The 24,568-nt window shown below is 42.8% G+C and overlaps 1 protein-coding gene across 2 annotated transcripts in view; it reads right to left on the reverse strand.

Annotated features, from left to right (window-relative positions):
• Nucleotides 1–24,568, reverse strand: part of dlg1b (discs large MAGUK scaffold protein 1b) — a 265,655-nt gene that overhangs the window by 125,618 nt on the left and 115,469 nt on the right. The window contains exons 4-5 of one of the 2 annotated variants that reach the window (XM_084187958.1): nt 19,005–19,169; nt 10,456–10,617 (exon numbers count right to left, since the gene is read on the reverse strand). In XM_084187958.1, the coding sequence (XP_084044084.1) occupies nt 10,456–10,617; nt 19,005–19,169 (327 nt within the window). The remainder of the gene's footprint in view (nt 1–10,455; nt 10,618–19,004; nt 19,170–24,568) is intronic. The other variant, XM_084187957.1, reaches the window with a different exon arrangement.

Below are 24,568 nucleotides of genomic sequence, written 5' to 3' on the forward strand. Positions count from 1 at the left end.
TAATGCTGCAATTATTTGGTTGTAATTTTGGGTAGAGCAGACATTTCCATATGTTTTTGTTAGCTGCATGTGCGACATAACTCCTACCTATGATATAATTTACAAAGATTATACCTTTTTTTTTTACATTTCTTGAAAACATGTTTTTTTTAATCAATTAGTATATTTGAGTTTACCCACAATATTTGTTGCATTATTTGTTCTGTCGTTTCTGGAGGATTAAATTGAAATTGCAACCAACTTTCTTTATTTTTTTTGAAATAGTGATATTTGGGAGATGATTTCCTTTTCAAATAACTGAAAGTGCGAGGTTGTAATCTGAATAAAGGGAAAAGGGCCATTCTTGAACATGGGTTGAGACAATCTTACTAATTTGCTAGAGATCCAGTTCGGATTTAAGAATAACTTTTGTATGACTGAAGCTTTTAGTGATAGGTCTAATGCTTTAATATTTAATAATTTCTGTCCTCCGAATTCATATTCATTATATAAATAGGCAAGTTAAATTTTGTCTGGCTTGCTGTTCCAAATAAAAAAGGAATACTTTTTTCTCATACAATTTAAAAAACTGTTCGCTAGTTGTAGGCAAGACCATAAGCAAATAGGTAAACTGGGATAATTCTAAAGAGTTCATCAGGGTGATTTTTCCACAAATAGACAAGTTTTTACCTTCCCATGGTAGCAAGATCTTATCTATTTTTAAAACAGATTGGAGTGAGATCATTTATTTCATTTGGGATATGTATTCCGAGTATATCAACATCACCATAAGACCTTTTTATTGGTAAACTACATGGTAATGTAAAAATTGTATGTTTTAGCGACTCAATACGTAATATAGTACATTTGTCATAATTTGTTTGTAATCCAGAGAGGTTAGACAATTTATCTAGATTCTCTATGAGGCTGTGGAGGGATTAAAGTAGTGGATTTAAAAGAAAACATGAATCATCAGCGTACAATGACACCTTTTTTTTAAGCCTAGGATTTCTAATCCCTTGATATTATTGTTGGATTTGATTTTAATAGCTAACATGTCGATGAACATAATAAATAGATATGCCGATAGTGGACAACCTTGTTTTAGTCCTCTTGAAAGTTTAAAACTTTCGGAGAAATAGCCATTATTTACTATTGTACACCTAGGGTTACTATACATGATTTTAACCCATTTTATAAGAGATTCTCCAAAATGTAAATGCTCCAGTTGTAATTTATCAAATGCCTTCAAAGCAGGCCTGGTTTCCCAGATTTTTCATAGTGTTCTATTGTTTCCAGTATTTGCCTTATATTATCTCCATGTAAAAAACCTGTCTGATTAGAATGAATAATGTCTGACAATACCTTGTTAATTCTATGCGCTATACATTTTGCTAGAATTTTTGCATCACAACACTGCAATGTAAGGGGCCTCCAATTTATTAAATGGACTGGATCTTTATATTTCCCACTTGTATCCTGTTTCAGTAATAATGAAATCAGACCTTCTTCTTGAGTGTCTGATAATCTATCATTTATATAGGAGTGGTTAAAACATGCTAATAACGGTCCTCTGAGTATATCAAAAAAGGTATGGTATACCTCGACTGGTATGCCATCCAATCCTGGAGTTTTCCCGGAGTCCTTAAAGTCTTTAATTGCATCCAGAAGTTCCTCCTCTGTAATTTCACTTTCACATGAGTCTTTGTGTATGGCTGTTAATTTCCCATTATCAATAGAAGAAAAAAAACTACAATTAGCTTCAGTTAGAGGAGATGGAGGCGACTGAAACAAAAACATTTGCTTAAAGTACTTTGCTTCCTCTGAAATATTATTTGGTTTGAGCTTTTGTTTGTAAACAGGAAGCAGGAGAATGGAGTCATGGTCAGATATGCCGGACGAGGGAGGGCCTTGTATGCGTTTCTGTGGGTACAATAAAAGTGATTTAGAGATTTAGAGCCCCTAGTGGCTCAGGAGACATGTTGGTAGAAGTGTGGTAGGATGGTTTTAATTCTCCCAGCGTTAAAGTCTCCTCCCACCAGAAACGCTGCCTCTTGGTGAGCGGTGTCTTGTTTGTTTATGGCCCCATACAGTTTGTTGAGTGTCAGAGTGGTGTTGGCATGTGGTGGGATGCAGACAGCCGTCATAATTACGGATAAGAACTCTTGGTAGATAAAAGGGTCTACAGCTTACCATGAGGTATTCTATATCAAGTGAGCAAAAGCTTGAGATTACCTTCACACTGGAAGCAGCACACCAGTTATTATTTATAAAAAACACTCTCCTTTCGACTTCCACTAAGCCGCCGTCCGATCCTGCCGCTGCATGGTGAATCCACTGAGTACTACATGCATAGCTTCATCATCCAGCCACGTTTCAGTAGGACATAATATTGCAGCTTTTCAAGTCTCTCTGATAGGAGACTCTAGAACGAAGCTCATTCATCTTATTCTCGAGTGACTGGACATTTGCCAATAGAATAGAGGGGATCGACGTTCAGTTTTCTCTTCGCCTCAACTTCACCAGGACTCCACCTCGTCTCCAGCATCTACACCTGCAGCGTTTTGGTAGCCCATGGAACCAAGGAATAGGCGACTAAGCGACTTTGACCATGGTATTAAAGTCGGTGTAAGGCGCCCCGGATCCAGTATCTCAAACGGCCGCCCTCCTGGGCTTTTCACACACGAGTGTCTAGGGTTTACAGAGAATGGTGCGACAAACAAAAAACATCCAGTCAGCGGCAGTCCTGTGGATGAAAACAGCTTGTTGACGAGAGAGGTCGAAGGAAAATGATAAGAATCGTGCAAGCTAACAATGGGGCCACAAACAGGCAAATAACTGTGCAGTACAACAGTGGTGTGCAGAACGGCATCTCGGAACGCACAACTCGTCAGTCCTTGTCACGGATGGGCTATTGCAGCAGACCACCACACCAGGCACCATACCTATCAGCTAAAAACAAGAAGAAGCGGCTCCATTGGGCACGCCAACATCAAAACTGGACAATTGAGGAGTGGAAAGACATTGCCTGGTCCAACGAATCCCAGTTCCTGTTGCATCATGCTGATGGCAGTCAGGATTTGGCATAAGCAGCATCAGTCCATGGCCCCATCCTGCCTGGTGTCAACGGTACAGGCTGGTGGCGTGAGGCTGTGGGGAATGTTTTCCTGGCACACGTTAGGTCCCTTGATACCAATTGAGCAACGTTTGAATCCACAGCATATCTGAACATTGTTGCTGACCAGGTGCATTCCTTCATGGCTACAGTTTTCCCTTCGTCACATGGATACTTCCAGCAGAATAATGTGCCATGTCACAAAGCACGTATTATCTCAACATGGTTCCAGGAACATGAGAGCGAGCTCGGTTTACTTGAGTGGCCTGTGCAGTCCCCCGACCTCAACCCAATAGAGCATCTTTGGGATCAGATGGAATGGGCTGTTTGCAACATGAATGTACCGCTGTCCAATAAGCAGGAACTGTGTGATGCCATCGCGTCAGCATTGACCAACATCCCTGTGGAACGTTTCCGACACCTTGTAGAATCAATGCCTCAAAGAATCCAGGCTGTTCTGGAGGCAAAGTGGGGTCCGACCCGGTACTAGATTCCTTGAGCACTAGCTATAGCTATAACACTGAAATTGCTTTTACATACCAAAAATGCAATTGGATGCATTTGATCCATAGGTGTTGGTTGGTTGGTGGCCCACTGATGGTAAGCACACCTTACAGACAGTGGCTTCAATAAGTAAATGAGAAATTCCCAACACCCACAGACATGTTATTGAATTTCAATATCCTTCAAATATTGGAAGAAGCACCACTGTACACAAAGTTTGTACCAATGATGTATATAAACTCTGGATTGCTGATGCTATGTATTGGCCAATGAAAGGCTTTGAAGCTACAGGTCGGCCATATTGGCACTCCCCAGAAGAAGTAGTCCTCCATAGGACTGAATAGAATTCTACAGTATTTCAATTAAATGATTCAAGGACAAAATGTAAAATATATACAGTACCAGTCAAAAGTTTGGACACACCTACTCATTCAAGGATATATATATATATATATATATATATATATATATACACATATACATATATATACATATACATATACACACACACACACACACACACACACACACACACACACACACACACACATAGCAAAAAAAGAAACGTCCCTTTTTCAGGACCCTGTCTTTCAAAGATAATAAAATCCAAATAACTTCACAAATCTTCATTGTAAAGGGTTTAAACACTGTTTCCCATGCTTGTTCAACGAACAATAAACAATTAATGAACATGCACCTGTGGAATGGTCATTAAGACACTAACAGCTTACAGACGGTAGGCAATTAAGGTCACAGTTATGAAAACTTAGGATAAAGAGGCCTTTCTACTGACTCTGAAAAACACCAAAAGAAAGATGCCCAGGGTCCCTGCTCATCTGCGTGAACGTGCCTTAGGCATGCTGCAAGGAGACATGAGGACTGCATATGTGGCCAGGGAAATAAATTGCAATGTCCGTACTGTGAGACGCCTAAGACAGCGCTACAGGGAGACATGACGGACAGCTGATCGTCCTCGCAGTGGCAGACCACGTGTAACAACACCTGCACAGGATCGGTACATCCGAACATCACACCTGCAAGACAGGTACAGGATGGCAACAACAACTGCCCGAGTTACATCAGGAACGCACAATCCCTCCATCAGTGCTCAGACTGTCCGCAATAGGCTGAGAGAGGCTGGACTGAGGGCTTGTAGGCCTGTTGTAAGGCAAGTCCTCACCAGACATCACCGGCAACAACGTCGCCTATGGGCAAACCCACCGTCGCTGAACCAGAGAGGACTGGCAAAAAGTGCTCTTCACTGACGAGCCGCGGTTTTGTCTCACCAGGGGTGATGGTTGGATTCATGTTTATCGTCGAAGGAATGAGCATTACACCGAGGCCTGTACTCTGGAGCGGGATCGATTTGGAGGTGGAGGGTCCGTCATGGTCTGGGGCGGTGTGTCACAGCATCAACAGACTGAGCTTGTTGTCATTGCAGGCAATCTCACGCTGTGCGTTACAGGGAAGACATCCTCCTCCCTCATGTGGTACCCTTCCTGCAGGCTCATCCTGACATGACCCTCCAGCATGACAATGCCACCAGCCATACTGCTCGTTCTGTGTGTGATTTCATGCAAGAAAGGAATGTCAGTGTTCTGCCATGGCCAGCGAAGAGCCCGGATCTCAATCCCATTGAGCACGTCTGGGACCTGTTGGGTCGGAGGGTGAGGGCTAGGGCCATTCCCCCCCAGAAATGTCTGGGAACTTGCAGGTGCCTTGGTGGAAGAGTGGGGTAACATCTCACAGCAAGAACTGGTAAATTCACACGTTAAGTTTGCTGAAAATAAACGCAGTTGACAGTGAGAGGACATTTCTTTTTTTGCTGAGATATACATATATTTATATTTTGTTGTTATTGTAATTATAACTTTCTAAAAAGTATACTTTAAGAAATTATTTTAAATATATTTTGATAATGTTTATGTTGCTCATACAATTTAAAAGTATGCATTAAGGTGTCTGTTATAGAATAAATGTAGACATTAATAAATACATATCTATAGCTTCCCAAAATGTTTTACAATGGTGGGGGAGTGCCAAGTGGAGGTGCGGTGACTTCAAAACAGCGCCCCCTGTCAGTTATCTAGTGTAAATATAAATAATTGCTTCATACACTGTTCAAGTCAATACATATGCGATTTGGTTTGTATGGTGCACCTGATCCATTAATATTGACAGAAGGGAGAACAAGACGAGCCACCCCTTTTATATAAGCTACAGATGAGCACACAAAATCCATAAAAGCAATGCACTATCTTATCACTTTTTTTTTTAAATACCTGTAATGCTTCTTGCACACGTCCAAATTATAGTTCTTCGAATAGGCCATTCTAAAGAGTAATTAGTGAAAGGTGAATTTGGACGTTGCACTGGCGCCTGACATGAATTGGATATATGTGCCCGAACAGTATTCAGATAAAGAATTTGAACAGGTTCCATTTGTCCATTATCCAAATATCAACAAACGGTGATTGGTGATGAGGCTCAAGCAGAAAACCTTTCAGATGGCAGACCTCTGAAATGTGCTGTGTGTGTGTGTGTGTGTGTGAGAGAGATATTGGCTAGGGCGGGCAGGGTCCCTGTTTTAGATGCAGTAAATAGGGAGGAGTGCTGCGTGTCAGGAGCCTGGAGGTTGCTAGGCAACACTGGGAAAGGCATGTGCTACTGCAGGGGTTCCCAACATCAGCCCTCAACTATCTATGTGTTACTGCAGGTTTTCAACAATTCACTACAAACTATGTGTGGGTCTCTCAGTCATTATGCTTCATTTAAACATCCTCAACACAATTGTATGAATGAGTGTGCACTAGGATGTGCCAAGGCATTGGAATGAAAATCTGTATATAAAGAAAAACGGAATTTAATCTGTCCTCTACTGTTCCAACCTCCAATGGGTAAGCTGGGTACTTGGACCCTCTGGGGGTAAAAAGACAATGTGACTCTGAAAGGAGTCGAGAGTTAAGCTGCCAATGAACTCTGCGCCCTTATCACATTACCTTGGTTGCTGTAGTTTGTCCATAAATCATAGGAGGTATACTAGTTGATGTTTACATTAAACTATAATATGTATTACATAAAAACAGTGTCTGTGGACGTGTCTAATTACATAACACTTTTTCAAGTTCCTGTAAAATTGTATTCCCCCATGATGCATCATCTAGAGGAGTAGTCTTCAGAATGAGGTTCTTATTCTCAAACATTCCTTTACCCCAATTGGCCTTCTCAATACCGAAATGTCTAAAAAGCTACAATTAGGAAAAGTCCGATTTAATTTCATCATCATTTTATAATTAAATTTTTTATATTTTCAGTGTTATGTTTAACGAAGGCCTTTTCATTAAGGGAGCAATGTTAAAAACATTTTAAATGTATATTAAAATTTTTTGTAATTGTGGAAAAATGCATAATATCTGATCCCAAAATATTAATTATAAAATAGATAAGTACATATCCTAATCTCAGTGATCCAAGATAATTTTTGGCTGAAATGTCAGTTTAGTGAGAATGACCCACCTATATGATGTGTCCAATTACACATGACGCAGCATTAGCTCTCAACTAGACCTTGTTCAGTCCTTTTTTCACATCAAAGCTCAGTGAGCATACATACACCTCAGTGTATCTTCTATTCCGCGTCAGAGGAGACATCAATTTCAACTCGCTGCCCAAAGCAGCAACAAAACAGAAACAGGCACCGGATGTACTACACGACATCCTAACAAACATACACAAGCGCACCCACAGAGCCCCCTAGGTCAACATCAATCTAAATGTGTACCGCATCAGCGATAAACATTATCAAAGGGAATTAAGCTGCTGTCCTCAACCTTCTTTCAAACTTCCAATTAATCAAGCTAAATGGCCTAAGCTGGGAAAACTGAATATGCCATGAGAGTAGGGCAGTGTAGCGTACACCACACACACCGGTTTTGTTTTCCCTCCCTAATGCGTCGTATGCAATGACTCACGCAGCCCAGCAAAGCATTCGGAGGGAGGCTGGACCTACCAGCAGGCGCTGGTGCAGCCTCTTGGTCCTCCGCAGGGTGCCCATGATGCGGCGGCCCATCTTTTTGGCGTACCACACCGAGTTGAGCATGCTGTTGCTTGCTGCCGCTGCTCTGCCGCTGCTGCTGTTGTGTGTAGGTGCTGTGTCGACGCTGCTACCGGTGTTGCAGGCTTAGGGGTGGTGGTGGTTGGAGGGGAGAGGACAGGAGGAATGTGGGAGGGGGGGCTTCACTCCAGCTTCACTCTAGCTCGTGTCATCCGCCCCACCCTCCCGCTCTCTCCTCTTCCCCCTCTCACTCACAAACACAACTGAGGCTGCAGAGGCAGCGTCGGTGGCTGCTGGAGAAAGCAAGAGTTGGATTCTTGACGGAGGTCGCAATAGGACGGACGTATGGACTTCACCTTTTTACCCCACAGACGAGAGGGTCTGAGGGAGTCCAGAGGAGCTGAGAGGCTGTTTCTCGCTTTCGCTCGCTCTTTAGTGGGCAAGTAAGTTTGCGCAGTCGTCCTCATTAGAAAGCAGGCTCTGGACGTGACGGGAGAGACAAATCACCCTCTCGGGGCGGATTAACCTGTGATGAAGGATAGCGCAGCATGTTCGTCTGATGAGACGAGTGTCTGTCCTGGTGCACAGAGAATGTCAGACTGGTGCAGGGGATGGGAGACGGCGAGAGAGAGAGAAAGGGTTGTGTGTGTGTGTGTGTGTGTGAGAGAGTGAGCTAGAAAGACAGCTGTGTCAAAATCTCCATCTCTGAAATGCTGCTATATTAACCTCTTCCCCCCCACCTTTCCTCTCTCTTCAATTCCCTCCCTCTCTTCAGTCTCCCACCCTCCCTCACAATTTCAACTGGTTGATGCTTGGTCAGATCCAGATATGTTCGATGTCGTTCTCTTCCTTCTGTTCACATTCTAAAAATGAGTCAGCAGGGGAAGCTCACATTTGGAGAAAGCTGACTTAACACTCCAGTGATGGACTGGGAAGAGGGGGGAGGGATGGGAATGGGTTGGCAGTATGGAGCCCTGCATTCCACCACAAGGGGAGCAGAATGCTCCGGAGATTTCTCAGGAGTCTCATCCAAGAAAGCATTAACGTCAATAGTCCAGATTCAGAAGTCTTCGCCACATTGCCAACGCTTACAGTGGCCTATTGCAACAGTGCAAGATATTGACATGCATGGGTTTTCTTTTGGCATTGTTTCGTATTTGACTCACATAACCCTGGTGTGGAATGGAAAGTACGTGCAACAGTCACTCCAGTGTTCAAATAACAACTAAGGATGTGAAGAAATGGCGATAGTGTTTTTACTAATAAAAAATGACAGTTCACTTTGGATACCACTGAATGCTAAATGAATAGAGATATTAAATCTCAGGGGTGAGATGGAAGCTGCACTCGGTCTATCCCACTTTCCTTCTGTAATAGAAAGCCTCACTAAATATGTCCTTGTTCTTTCATAGGTTAAGCACTCTCTCCCCCTCCCTTTTTCTTCTCCTTCAATAGCTCATCCAAGGACCTCCATTTTCTTAGTGTCAGTTTTTCTTTGGTCCGCATCGGCATTCATCTCCTGTGTTGCCATGGCGCTACTTGAGCTAGAGAGGGAGGGAGGGAGAGAAACAGACGTACAGTACGCCCTCTTCTACTCTCCTCCGCTGTGCCATCACTTTTCTCTGCTTTCAGTGTCTTTCCGGGACGTGCAATTCCATTCATTTCTGTTATCAGCAGCGAAGATAGCGGCCACTGACGTCACTGACGGGGAAAGGGCAGCTCGCGGTGCTGCCGTAGATGAATTGTGAGAGAACAATAGATAGAGGGATGGGAAATTGCATTGCCAGGGTTTCTCGGCGTATAACCACCTGCCGGCATTACAGTCCTCATTATCAAAGTACGAGCATATGCACACACACGTTTATTGGGTATTGGCTAAAGGGATGTATGGCCTATAGACAAATCTAAATATATATTCAAGAGAATGGAGGTGAATCATATTTTCTAATGCTATATAAAACAGGCAAAATATATTCAATTACCTATGTGCCATGTCTCTGTATTATATGGTGTGCTTGTGTAGAAAGGACTTGAGCAGAGGATACATCTATTTGGCTTGGCAGTCGCATTACCCCTTGCACATTCTATCCACTCACCTATGAAGTTCAATCACCTCTCATTTCATGACAAGCGGAGTCAACTGTAGCCTAAATTGCAACAGCCTGAAAAGCTCATTTTAAGGGGAAGATCAGAAGAATTTCCGTCTCGCATGGATTAATAAAGTATTTTTCTTCAAATAAGTGTCAGTGAATGTGGCGTGAACATGGCCAGGATAGGCAGCAGTTTTCGTCAAGGTCGGGAGGGTCAATTCTATTTTCACAAAATGCTCTTTTTTTTTTTACAATTGAGATGATAAAAAATATATTGATAACAATCAAGGAATCCGGCAGGAAAAGACTGAGGTCACAAAAACATGCTCAAGCCTGCGCAGACATTAGCAATACCCAGAAGATTATATGGCATAAGCATGCTGGCTCAGCTTTAGTACAAAGTGCATTGTTTGCCATTTGATCTGAAAATGTATCTTAATTGGAGCACAGCCATGCTCTACTTAAAGAAAAGGTGTACAGACGTTGTCTGGGAAGCTCATTCACAGTACGGAGTCGGTCACCTTGCGTTGCAACACAAACAAAAAGCCTCTCGATGTTGGTGGTTGGCAAGTTTGTCCAGTCAAAAGACTGATTGTGCAAAATGTCAGCCATACTAATAAAAAGCTGATGAGCATGACGCCAACCGCAACTCATAGCTCTACCTCAAAAGACAGCGGAGCATCTAAGGGCGAAGCTGGGAGAAGATGGGTTACCTGGAACGGCGCCTGGCTTTGGGGGTAGGTGGTTGAGGAGGAGCAGGTGGGAAGGAGGGATGCCTCATGGCTTTGGGAGTATGGGGCGGTGGGCAAGGGGGGAGGGAGCTCCTGCTGCCCTAAAGTGGACGGCCCGTCAAAGATGCATTCCAGAGAAGCTACCTACAGAGGGAGGAGGGAGGGGCATGGAACTCAAAGGGTTACCATACAGTACAATAACAGGCCAGAAGAGAAAGCAAGAGGGGATGGACAGAGACGGGGGGAGCAATACATAAAAATAAACTGCAGAGCGAAACAGGGACATGGAGGGAAAAGATGTGAGGAGAAAGAAAGTAGAAGAGATGGTAAGAAAAGAGGGGGGGGGGTAAGGGAAAGAAATATGATGGGATGTCTGCGAACACAGAGCACCTAGCATAGCATCATCCTGGGAGAGCTACTGGGTCTGAAGTTTCTTGTAGTGGATTTCCAATAACTAGCAACTGAGTCATAGAGTGCATTTGGAAAGTATTCAGACCTTCACGTTTTCCACATTTTGTTACGTTACAGCCTTATTCTAAAATTGATACAATTTTTGTTTTTTTACCTCAAACTACACACAATACCGATCATTTCCAAGCGAAAACAGGTTTTTAGAAATGTTTGCAAATGTATTAAAAACAAAAAACGGAAATACCTTATATACATAAGAATTCAGACCCTTTGCTATGAGACTCGAAATTGAGCTCAGGTAAATCTTATTTCCATTGATCATCCTTGAGATGTTTCTACAACTTGATTGGAGTCCACTTGTGATAAATTCAATTGATTGGACATGATTTGGAAAGGCACACACCTGTCTATATAAGGTCCCACAGTTGACAGTGCATGTCAGAGCTAAAAAACAGGATTGTGTCGAGGCACATATCTGGGGAAGGGTACCAACACATTTCTGCAGCATTGAAGAACACAGTGGCCTTCATCATTCTTAAATGGAAGAAGTTTGGAACCACCAAGAATCCTCCTAGAGCTGGCCGCCCAGCCAGACTGAGGAATCGGGGGAGAAGGGCCTTGGTCAGGGAGGTGACCAAGAACTCCAGAGTTCCTCAGTGGAGATGGAAGAACCTTCCAGAAGGACAACCATCTCTGCAATCAGGCCTTTATTGTAGAGTGGCCAGACAGAAGCCACTCATCAGTAAAAGGCACATGACAGCCCACTTGTAGTTTGCCAAAAGGCACGTAAAGGACTCTCAGACCATGAGAAACAAGATTCTCTGGTCTGATGATACAAAGATTGAACTCTTTGGCCTGAATGGAGGAAACCAGGTACCGCTCATCACCTGGCCAATACCATCCCTACGGTGAAGCATGGTGGTGGCAGCATCATGCTGTGGGGATGTTTTTCAGCAGAAGGGACTGGGAGACTAGTCAGGATCGAGGGAAAGATGAAAGGAGCAAAGTACAGAGAGATCCTTGATGAAAACCTGCTCCAGAGTGCTCAGGACCTTGGACTAGGGCGAAGGTTCACCTTCCAACGACCCTAAGCACACAGCCAGGACAACGACCCTAAGCACACAGCCAAAACAACGCAGGAGTGGCTTCGGGACAAGTTTCTGAATATCCTTGAGTGGCCCATCTAAAGCCCGGACTTGAACCTGATCGAACATCTCTGGAGAGACCTGAAAATAGCCATCCAACCTGACAGAGCTTGAGAGAATCTGCAGAGAAGAATTGGAGAAACTCCCCAAATACAGGTGTGCCAAGCTTGTAGTGTCATATCCAAGAAGAATCGATGCTGTAATCGCTGCCAAAGGTTCTTCAACAAAGTACTGAGTAAAGGGTCTGAATACTTATGTAAATGTATATTTAAGTTTTGTATTGTTTATACAATTGCAAACATGTATAAAAACCTGTTTTTGCTCTGTCATTATGGTGTATTGTGTGTAGATTGATGAGGGGGAAAAAACAATTTAATATATTTTAGAATAAGGCTGTAATGTAACAAAACGTGGAAAAAGTGAAGGGGTCTGAATACTTTCCAAATGCACTGTATGTTGAGCACTCGGGCAAGACCGATTGAACTTGAAGCAATTAGTCTACTTAATTAACTCAGTCAGAACAGGGCAAGAAGAAAGACTGGTTAACCCATAAGCTCTCCAGAACCATAATTGATTGTACCATTATTAACTTTAGACAATGTACAGGTTACAAGAAACGGCTTAGGAGAGCTGTTGAGCTCTACACAAAACATCAAGTCACTTTTTAACTCCTTTGTCCTCTAAACAAAACATTGAACCATCTTAACAACAACAGTACATTGAAAAAATACCCAAGAGTGTTAACAAAGGTGTGTTTAAAGGAATGGACACGTTTTTTTCCCACAATGGGTCATTAAAACATGGCATGACACCTGCCATAATTTCTGACCAGGCTATGCATGTTTATGACAAAATGACTTCACTGTCGCCGCCACTAGCTCAGCCAACAGGAGAGGACAATGCAATGTATGATAAGATGCATGGTTAACATTTCATCTGTATGATCTCAATTTAAGACCGTCTTATGAGCAAGAAACGGGACCATAAAACAACGATCAAAGCTTTAAACTGGAGGCAGAAAATGTGCAAACAATTCAATAGATGACTATATGGTGGAAACAATGTAAATGGCTTGATTTGATCTCTGGATGGCAGCAAAGAGCCATCAACAAGCAGGTAGAGGGACTATGGCCCAGTCCAGAAACAACCCATTGTCTTATCCATTCACTTCATGTAGATTTGAAAGAATGATATAGGTATAAGCAATATGGTAGGAGTTGCACGCGGCCCTCTTACAGATTAAGTCTTTTTTTTTGCCATACTTGCTTATACCTATCCAATCCTTTCAGATCTGCTGTAAGTGCCTAAGGGGACCAGGGGCATACAACAGTAAATCATGCTACCGTTGAGCTACCTGGTACGTTAAGATAAACTGAGAAACAATGTCCTGACATTATATAGTATCACTGTTATAGGCTTACAGGCTTATGATGCCATCAAGCAGCCATTGCACCTCCAGCTCTAAGTCCTGCTCCAAATTATGGCGATAAACATTACAAAGAGACTCTACACTAAAACACACACAGCAGACGCTGAACCTTACAGGCATAGGCACTACTGCAACTTATGCTAGGCAAGGGCAAACCTAGAGCTACAAAAAAGGACACGTCAATAAATAATGTCAATAGATGCTACAGCAATAACTAAAACAGCAGGAATCCTCACTGAGATGAACTGGAGACAGCTATATGGCTGGAATTGGGTAAATTATGCCGAAACTCATAGTTTGATGCTTCAGTTAACATTTTTCAATGTCAATGCATAAGGTAGGAGCTGAAGACACGTACCCAAATACGTGACGAGGTACAAACTATAATCTAACGGACAATTAACTTTTAAACTTTTGTATCGTTTTTCTTGTGATTTTGCTCAACTTGGATGCAATATGTGACTTGTTTCAGAAAACTAAGCGTATGTCACGCGTCACTACTTCACAGGAGTAAACTTTGTTTTTATTTTTATCAAAATTAGTTTTTTGGCAGAAATGCCTTCTGGAACATGTGAACTTTCATGTGCTTTAATAACAAACGTGTATGCCATCTGTAAATATGAATACAATTATTAAATTACGAGCCTAGTTGGTTTAGCCACAGACAAAGACTGGAATCTTCCCGCTAGCCATGATTGGCTGAGATAATAGGTGGGTTGGACATGCCGAGAGATGAGTTCGTATTGGTCTGCCATGTAGCATGCTTCTGTTTATAACATGAGCTGGTTAGTATGTGAAGGTAATCCTTTCCAATGCAGCTTTTTTTTTTTAAGATATCACGTAGTAGAACTGCAAACGTGTTGCTCTCCACTTTCTGGAGGACAGAGTTTTGAAATCAGTGGAATTCCCGGTGGAATTAGAGTATGATAGCTAAGGAGATTACATCTTCAAACTAAGGGCAACCATGGCATCCATGACAGAGGGAGAAGCGTCCATCCATGTATACGGGTAAGATAGTCTAGCTAGCTACATATTGGTATTATACATTTCTGTCAGAAAGTTGTTTTCATTTAAAGTTAAAGCATACTGTTAGCTAGCTAGCTAACGTTAGCTGGCTGGCTCGCTAACTAACGTTACATGTATGATATGTGTAGTAATATTATTCATATCTCAGAGCCATTTGCATTGCTAGTTATAGCCTAATGTTAGCAATGAACCTGGTTGGTTAGCTACCTGCAGATTCATGCAGGGTAGTACCATTATGAGTTGGGATTATGGTTCATTGTTTAGCTAGCTAGCTACATGTATAAACAAAAAAGACTCCACTATGCAAGTAACCATTTCACTACACCTTCTGTATCCTGTGCATGTGACAAATAAACCGATTTTATTTGATATAGTATGTGTTTACCAGAGACGGTAATGTGAAGAACATGACCTGCACCAAAGTCAAATTAGGATATAACGTTAGGTCAACGAGACAGTGTCCAAGTTCTAAAATTCTCTCTTCTTCTATTTTCTGTAATTGGCTCGCCATTAACTTGTAAATAACGATCTCGTTGTGAGTTTATATTCCTGTAATAATGAAGACAAATGAGCTAAAGTGAAGACATTGTCAGCGATATGGTCTTTATTTGAACTGGCTAGCCAGCTAACGTAACATTAGCTAGCTAGCTAAAAAGCTAGAAACTAACAAAAACATTGTTTAGAAAGTTGCTTTTAGTTGCCTGGTTTGTTAGATTGACATATACTAAATTCATTAAAAAAACGGTTGGGTTTATTGGTGTTAAAATACACTAGTTATGCTATTTTGGACCACCAGGCTGCTTATGTCATGCAGCCTGTAGTTTTTGTGTTGATACTTTTTCATAACGACAATGACGTTTGATGTCAGATGGCAATAGAATGTTCATGATGTCACTGCGACAACTGTCGATAGACGTAGTATAAACCAGCCTTTAGTCTTGAAATCTTTGTTTGTTTAGTACATGGCCTCACATGTGAATACTTAAAGAGATGGGTGGAGCTAAGGCTTAAGAGGTTGTGAACGATGCTGAATGGGAGAAGACAAAGAAGAGCTCTCCAGTAGGTGTACCAAAACATTCAAGGGCCATTTTCTCAAAAGGCGGGTTACAAGTTTATCAACTTTCAAAGCAGAATTACTTTCCCATTGTTCCTCAACAGTAGTGTATGATATACCATTTTCTAGCTCTGAGTCTCTACTTTTATCCAATGTAAAAACACAATTTCAAATGTTGCTACATAAGATAGAATCGAGCCGGTCGGTCACATATTGCCTTTTGCCATAAATATAAAGTCTAAACAGAATAAGTGAAGAATGTTAGCTTTTAAAGCCATAATTGTGAGTGTGTTTCTGCCCAACGGCAGCCCCATCAACTTGGTTTGGTATAAAGCTGAGGGACTGGTCTGGGGAAATGTAACTCAAATTCATGAATGGCGCTATGGATGCAAGGGTTGATAGTCGATGAGATCAACATAGTTTGAACATATTTTGAATATGTTGCAATTTAGAACTGAGTTTTAGGAAGTTGGACTATGTCCGTCTGGTTGATGCACTGCAGGGGAATCTCACGTGAACATGAGCGAAGACAGGTATGTATGAGTACATGTACAGTGTCTTGCAAAAGTATTCAGACCCCATGGATTTCTTCACATTTTATTGTGTTACAAAGTTGGATTAAAACAGATGTCATTTTTTATCAACAATCTACTCAAAATACTCGAATGTCAAAGTAAAAAATAAAATAAAGATAAAGAATTCATAACTAAACAGCCATTGCATAAGTATTCAGCCCCTTTGTTTAGGCAACCCTAGATTAGTTCAGAAGTTAAATTTGGCTTAAAGGTGCAATATTCAGAAAATCGCTCAACCATTTCCTGTTTGCTAAAATTCTAATTGTTTGCTGAATTTCCGTTTATGTGACAAAACAATCCAGTGTAGAGAATCATTGTACCATCTAAACTCCTGTGAAATATAATTTCAATAACCAAAAATGTTGCTTTTTTAGCTGTTTGAAGCGGTTGTAAAAAAAAAAAAAAAAAAAAAGGAAATTAAAAGACGCAAAAACATTTTACCAAGAATGAGAGTGATGGAGTGCTGCATCAGATGACTTTTGACCGGTACTGTTGGTACTGTACATTTAAAAACATTCAAATGTAGTGTGTGTGTGCATCTATCAGTTACACATACATGTCAGAACATACAGTCCTGGTCAAAAGTTTTGAGAATGACACAAATACTAATTTTCACAAAGTCTGCTGCCTCAGTTTTGATGATGGCAATTTGCACATACTCCAGAATGTCATGAAGAGTGATCAGATGAATTGTAATTAATTGCAAAGTCCCCCTTTGCCATGAAAATGAACTTAAGGGAGAGTCCCCCCCAAAAAAACATTTCCACTGCATTTCAGCCCTGCCACAAAAGGACCAGCTGACATCATGTCAGTGATTCTCTCATTAACACAGGTGAGAGTGTTGATGAGGACAAGAATAACAGACTGGAAGCTTTAAAAGGAGTGTGGTGCTTGAAATCACTGTTCTTCCTCTGTTAACCATGGTCACCTGCGAGGAAACACGTGCCGTCATCATTGCTTTGGACAAAAAGGGCTTCACAGGCAAGGATATTGCTGCTAGTAAGATTGCACCTAAATCAACCATTTATCGGATCATCAAGAACTTCAAGGAGAGAGGTTCAATTGTTGTGAAGAAGGCGTCAGGGCGCCCAAGAAAGTCTAGAAAGCGCCAGGACCATCTCCTAAAGTTGATTCAGCTGTGGGATGGGGGCACCACCAGTGCAGAGCTTGCTCAGGAATGGCAGCAGGCAGGTGTGAGTGCATCTGCACGCACAGTGAGGCAAAGACTTTTGGAGGATGGCCTGGTGTCAAGAAGGGCAGCAAAGAAGCCACTTCTCTCCAGGAAAAACATCAGGGACAGACTGATAATCTGCAAAAGGTACAGGGATTGGACTGCTGAGGACTGGGGTAAAGTCATTTTCTCTGATGAATCCCCTTTCCGATTGTTTGGGGCATCCGGAAAACACCTTGTCCGGAAAAGACAAGGTGAGCGCTACCATCAGTCCTGTGTCATGCCAACAGTAAAGCATCCTGAGACCAGTCATGTGTGGGGTTGCTTCTCAGCCAAGGGAGTGGGCTCACTCACAATTTTGCCTAAGAACACAGCCATGAATAAAGAATGGTACCAACACATCCTCCGAGAGCAACTTCTCCCAACCATCCAATAACAGTTTGGTGACGAACAATGCCTTTTCCAGCATGATAGAGCACCTTGCCGTAAGGCAAAAGTGATAACTAAGTGGCTCGGGGAACAAAACATCGACATTTTTGGTCCATAGCCAGGAAACTCCCCAGACCTTAATCCTATTGAGAACTTGTGGTCGATCCTCAAGAGGCGGGTGGACAAACAAAAACCCACAACTTCTGACAGACTCCAAGCATTGATTATGCAAGAATGGGCTGCCATCAGTCAGGATGTGGCCCAGAAGTTAATTGACAGCATGCCAGGGCGGATTGCAGAGGTCTTGAAAAAGAAGGGTCAACACTGCAAATATTGACTGCATAAACTTAATGTAATTGTCAATAAAAGCCTTTGACACTTATGGAATGCTTGTAATTATACTTCAGTATAACATAGTAACATCTGACAAAAATATCTCATAACACTGAAACAGCGAACTTTGTGAAGACCAATACTTGTGTCATTCTCAAAACGTACAAGTAGGTAACATGGGGGAGAGGCATTGTGCCGTCAGGTGTTGCTTTATTTGTATTTTTAAAGCCCTCAAGAAAACCCTGCTAACTTGATAGGCAGCTAGCTAGCAGCAAGGCTAGCTGCTAAGCCAAGCAACTCCTCAGACCCGGCCTTGGTCGGCAGGATCACTGGACAGATAGTAGCGGTTCCAGCAACTGATGCCAACCTCGTCACGGGACTCAAAGTAACTAAACTTTTCAATAGACTTTCTAACCTTTTCAAAACAACAAACCGAACTCTCCTTCGTTCCACAGGTAGTGACGTGTTGTGCCGTTAGACTTACCCAAGAACACTCACAGCTGTAATCGATGTCAAAGGTGTTTCTAACATTTATTGACTCAGAGAGCTATACTTATGCAACGACTACATTTTAGTTATTTAATAAGTCTTAATCTTTAAAAAAATATTTAAAAAATTCTTCCACTAACAGTTTGTGTAGATTGTTGACACAAAATGACAATTAAATACATTTGAATCCCACTCTGTAACACAAAATGTGACAAAATCCAATGGGTCTGAATACTTTTGCAAGGCACTATGTGTGATTGTGACTCTTGTGCACAGTTTCTAAAATCAGCGCATGAGGGCAATATGGGCAACAGGGGAACGTACTGTATGATAGAATTCTCTCCCATCCTCCCTTTGTATGAGAGCACATTTAATGTACGTGAGATTCTGTTTGTGAATAGGAATGAAAAATAAATAAACAAGTGTGGGAATGAGAGTGTGTGTGTGTGCGTGTGTCCGTCCGTCCTACCTTCATGGGTGAGATGTGCGCGTGGGACACGTAGCCGTGGACATTCTCGATCTGGGAAAGGTTCTTCTCGGCCACCTGGACCAGCTCGGGGCCGGGGCCCTCGTCAGTGAGCTGGGGGGAGCTCTGCTCCTGGGGGGATGTGTCCTCATCGTGGTGCCTGTATTTCTGGAGGGGAAGGGGAGAGCAGGGTGAGTGGATGGCAGACAATATATACAACAAATTCCCATTGTTAGGTATTAGATGAGGATGGCAAGCATGTGAGTGCAATTGTCAACCTGAGGCTGATCAGTTAGGTGAGCTTCTAAGGCTGATCAGTTAGGTGAGCTTCTAAGGCCGACCAGTGAGGTCAACCTATCAGTAATATTGGTCACCGCACAGCCTGAATCATTGTGGACACTGCAGCTATTAAAGATGTCAACGTAGTCTAAGCCCGATGTTGTATAGGCTTGGCAGTGAGATTAACAGAAGATGCAAAATATATGAAGAGACACAATCCTGTCGGAGCTCTATGGACAATTCCTTCAACCTCATGGCCTGGTTTTGGCTCTGACATGAACTGTCAACTGTGGGACCTTATATAGACAGGTGTGTGCCTTTCCAAATCATGTCCAACCAATTGAATTTACCACAGGTGGACTCCAATCAAGTTGTAGAAACATCTCAAGGATGATCAATGGAAACAGGATGCACCTGAGCTCAATTTCGAGTCTCATAGCAAAGGGTCTGAATCCTTATGTAAATGTTTATTTTTTTTATAAACTTGCAAAAATTTATAAAAACCTGTTTTCGCTTTGTCATTATAGGGTATTGTGTGTCGATTGATGAGGGGAATAATTTTTTAAAATATATTTTAGAATAAAGATGTAACGTAACAAAATGTGGAAAAAGTCAAGGGGTCTGAATACTTTCCGAATGCACTGTACGTTTCAATAATCCATGCAGAGTGGATTGATGATAAATGGCAATCAATATCCAGCAAAAATGTTCGCACCAAGAATGAATGAGGCTTGAAAATAGCCCTGGACTTGTATCCTCACTACAAATACATGACTGTGGGACAGAGAAAGTATTGGAGTGAGGAAGATGGATGAAGATGGTTTGAAGACAGTAAAAAACGGTTGTGTAGCAAAAGCTCACACAACTCACTAACATCTACAGTGGGGAGAACAAGTATTTGATACACTGCCGATTTTGCAGGTTTTCCTACTTACAAAGCATGAAAATCACATTGTATGATTTTTAAGTAATTAATTTGCATTTTATTGCATGACATAAGTATTTCATACATCAGAAAAGCAGAACTTAATATTTGGTACAGAAACCTTTGTTTGCAATTACAGAGATCATACGTTTCCTTTAGGTCTTGACCAGGTTTGCACACACTGCAGCAGGGGTTTTGGCCCACTCCTTTATACAGACCTTCTCCAGATCCTTCAAGTTTCGGGGCTGTCGCTGGGCAATACGGACTTTCAGCTCCCTCCAAAGATTTTCTATTGGGTTCAGGTCTGGAGACTGGCTAGGCCACTCCAGAACCTTGAGATGCTTCTTACGGAGCCACTCCTTAGTTGCCCTGGCTGTGTGTTTCGGGACGTTGTCATGCTGGAAGACCCAGCCACGACCCATCTTTCAATGCTCTTACTGAAGGAAGGAGGTTGTTGGCCAAGATCTCGCGATACATGGCCCCATCCATCCTCCCCTCAATACGGTGCAGTCGTCCTGTCCCCTTTGCAGAAAAGCATCCCCAAAGAATGATGTTTCCACCTCCATGTTTCACGGTTGGGACGGTGTTCTTGGGGTTGTACTCATCCTTCTTCTTCCTCCAAACACGGCGAGTGGAGTTTAGACCAAAAACCTATATCTTTGTCTCATCAGACCACATGACCTTCTCCCATTCCTCCTCTGGATCATCCAGATGGTCATTGGCAAACTTCAGACGGTCCTGGACATGCGCTGGCTTGAGCAGGGGGACCTTGCGTGCGCTGCAGGATTTTAATCCATGACGGCGTAGTGCGTTACTAATGGTTTTCTTTGAGACTGTGGTCCCAGCTCTCTTCAGGTCATTGACCAGATCCTGCCGTGTAGTTCTGGGCTGATCCCTCACCTTCCTCATGATCATTGATGCCCCACAAGGGGAGATCTTGCATGGAGCTCCAGACCGAGGGTGATTGACCATCATCTTCAACTTCTTCCATTTTCTAATAATTGCGCCAACAGTTGTTGCCTTCTCACCAAGCTGCTTGCCTATTGTCCTGTAGCCCATCCCAGCCTTGTGCAGGTCTACAATTTTATCCCTGATGTCCTTACACAGCTCTCTGGTCTTGGCCATTGTGGAGAGGTTGGAGTCTGTTTGATTGAGTGTGTGGACAGGTGTCTTTTATACAGGTAACGAGTTCAAACAGGTGCAGTTAATACAGGTAATGAGTGGAGAACAGGAGGGCTTCTTAAAGAAAAACTAACAGGTCTGTGAGAGACGGAATTCTTACTGGTTGGTAGGTGATCAAATACTTATGTCATGCAATAAAATGCAAATTAATTACTTAAAAATCATACAATGTAATTTTCTGGATTTTTGTTTTAGATTCAGTCTCTCACAGTTGAAGTGTACCTATGATAAAAATTACAGACCTCTACATGCTTTGTAAGTAGGAAAACCTGCAAAATCGGCAGTGTATCAAATACTGTATAGAGGATGGGAACAAAACATGTACACACTCTCGTCGTGATAATGATACAGGGGGACAACTGCACTGCCCTGGTTTCCCCCCCTGCCCCCGACTCCATTTTGGTCTTCCCTGCCTAAAAACAAAGACTCAAGAGGGAAGTTCCGGTGGTCAGGTCTGTACAACGCTGGTCTGAGCAATCAGAATCCAAGTTCTAAGACTGTTTTGATCACGTGGACTGGAATATGTTCCGGGGAGCCTCTGGGGATAACATCAATGAGAACACCGACTCAGTAACCGGATTCATAAAAAAAATGCATAGATGTGATACCGACGGTGTCTTTTAAAACTTACCCGAATCAAAAAATGTGGTTTGATGGCAGCCTTGTCGGGAAACTGAAGGAGGGAGATGCTGCTTATAAACAAGGCAAAGAGACTGGGGGCAATTGTATGGTTAAACGCAGATCAATTAAGATAGCGAGACAAGTATAGGGAAAAAATGGAGGAGCAATTCAGCGGGTCGGCTTGCAGGAGCTTCTCTAATGATCACGGATTACAAAAAGAAAGCTAGACATCACGGACAGCAACGTCACCCTACCGGATGAGTTAAACACCTTTTTCTCCTGCTTCGAGCAAAACAACTCTTGAGATGCCGAGGAGATGCCATAAGGACAACGAGGACTAAGTGCTTACGATCTACACGGAGGACGTATGCAAGTAATTTAAGCATGTTAACCCTTTAAAGGCTGCCGGCCCACACGGTATCTCTAGCCGCGCCCTCAGAGCATGTGCAGACCAGCTAGTTGTTAAGTTTTCGGACATCACTCTCTCTAGCTCAGGCTGTTATCCCCACCTGCTTCAAGATGTCCACTATCATCTCCGTGCCCAAGAAAAGGAAAGTAACTGAACTGAATGACTGCCGACCCGTAGCACTCACTTCCGTCATCATGAAATGTTTCGAGATGCTAGTCAAAGACCACATCACCTCCTCCCTCCCCGACACACTCGACCCTCACCAATTTGCCTCCTGCCCTGACAGATCCACGGACGACGCAATCGCCATTGCACTGCCCTCACCCACCTGGACAACAGGAATGCATATGTGTGGATGCTGTTCATCGACTACAGCTCGACCTTCAATTCCATAGTGCCTTCTAAGCTCATCACAACGCTCACGACCCTGGGACTGAACTCCCTATACAACTGGGTCCTGGACTTCCTGACAGGCCGCCCCCAGGTGGTGAAGGTAGGCAACATTACCTCCTCCACACTGATCCTCAACACGGGGGCCCCACAAGGGTGCGCCCTCAGTCCCCTCCTGTACTCCCTGTATACCCACGACTGCGTGGCCTCACACAGTTCCAACTCCATCAAGTTCGCTGATGACATGACAGTAGTAGGCCTGATTACCAACAATGACTAGACAGTCTACAAAGGTGGTAGGCGTGGTGGCAGGTAAACAACCTCTCCCTCAACGTCAGCAAAACAAAGGAGCTGATTGTGGACTTCAGGAGGAACCAGGTTGGGCACGCCCTGATCCTCATCAACCATTGCGACGGTCAAAAACTTCAAGTTCCTAGGCGTACACATCTCCGGTGAACTTAAATGGTCAAACCACACGGACATCGTGGTGAAGGCACGACAGCGACTCTTCAACCTCAGGAGGCTGAAGAAATTTGGGCTGTCCTAGAGGGCCCTCACAGTGTTCTACAGAAGCACTATCGAGAGCATACTGTCGGGCTGCATCACAACCTGGTACGGCAACTCCACCGCCACTGACTGAAAGGCTCTACAGAGGGTGGTACGCTCAGCCGAACGCAACATTGGGTGCTCACTGCCTGCCCTCCAGGACACCTAAAACACCAAGTGTCGCAGGAAGGCCAATAAGATCATCAAGGACCTCAGCCGCGGACTATTCTCCCCGCTTCCATCACTCACATGCGGGCAGTATACGAGTATCATGCCAAAATCTGTCAGACTGGCCAATACCTTCAGGCTGCAGAATAGACACTAGGCACACTTAATCAGCATGGCTACCACAGCATTCTGCAGCGACACGCCATCCCATCTGGTTTGGGCTTAGTGGGACTATCATTAGTTTTTTAACAGGACATTGACCCAACACACCTCCAGGCTGTGTAAGGGCTTTTTGACCAAGAAGGAGAGTGATTGAGTGCTGCATCAGATGACCTGGCCTCCACAATCCCACAACCTCAACCCAATTGAGATGGTTTGGGATGAGTTGGACTGCAGAGTGAAGGAAAAACAGCCAACAAGTGCTCAGGATGTGGGAACTCCTTCAAGACCGTTGGAAAAGCATTCCAGGTGAAGCTGGTTGAGATAATGCCAAGTGTGTGCAAAGCTGTCATCAAGGCAAAGGGTGGCTACTTTGAATAATCTCAAATATAGCATATATTTTGATTTGTTTAACACTTTTTTGGTTACTACATGATTCCATATGTGTTATTTCATAGTTATTCTACAATGTAGAAAATAGTAACAAAAATAAAGAAAAACCCTTGAATGAGTAAATGTGTACAAACTTTTGACTGGTACTGTAGGTGGGGGTGTATGTTTATATGTCCACACGGTGTATTAAGTAGACTCAACTACCTGTAAAGAGAATACCACAACCAACAACGTAACGGTGTAGCCCAGCACCGTAGCTGATCTGAGAAGACAGACTGCTGACACAGACAGAGACAGACAGATACACCTGTTGTTTCATGTCAGTATACCATTCTAGAGAGCAAGGTTGATAACTAGTATGTAAGATACAAACATTTCAAAGCATAACATCCGTAAACAGGGTCATTACTCCATAAAAAAAAAAAGTATATATATATATATATATATATATATATATTACCCATTACGCACTACTGCTTTCAACAGTAACAAATC

The sequence above is a fragment of the Coregonus lavaretus genome (assembly GCF_964263955.1).
Source record: "Coregonus lavaretus genome assembly, chromosome: 23".
Classification (NCBI taxonomy): Eukaryota; Metazoa; Chordata; class Actinopteri; order Salmoniformes; family Salmonidae; genus Coregonus; species Coregonus lavaretus.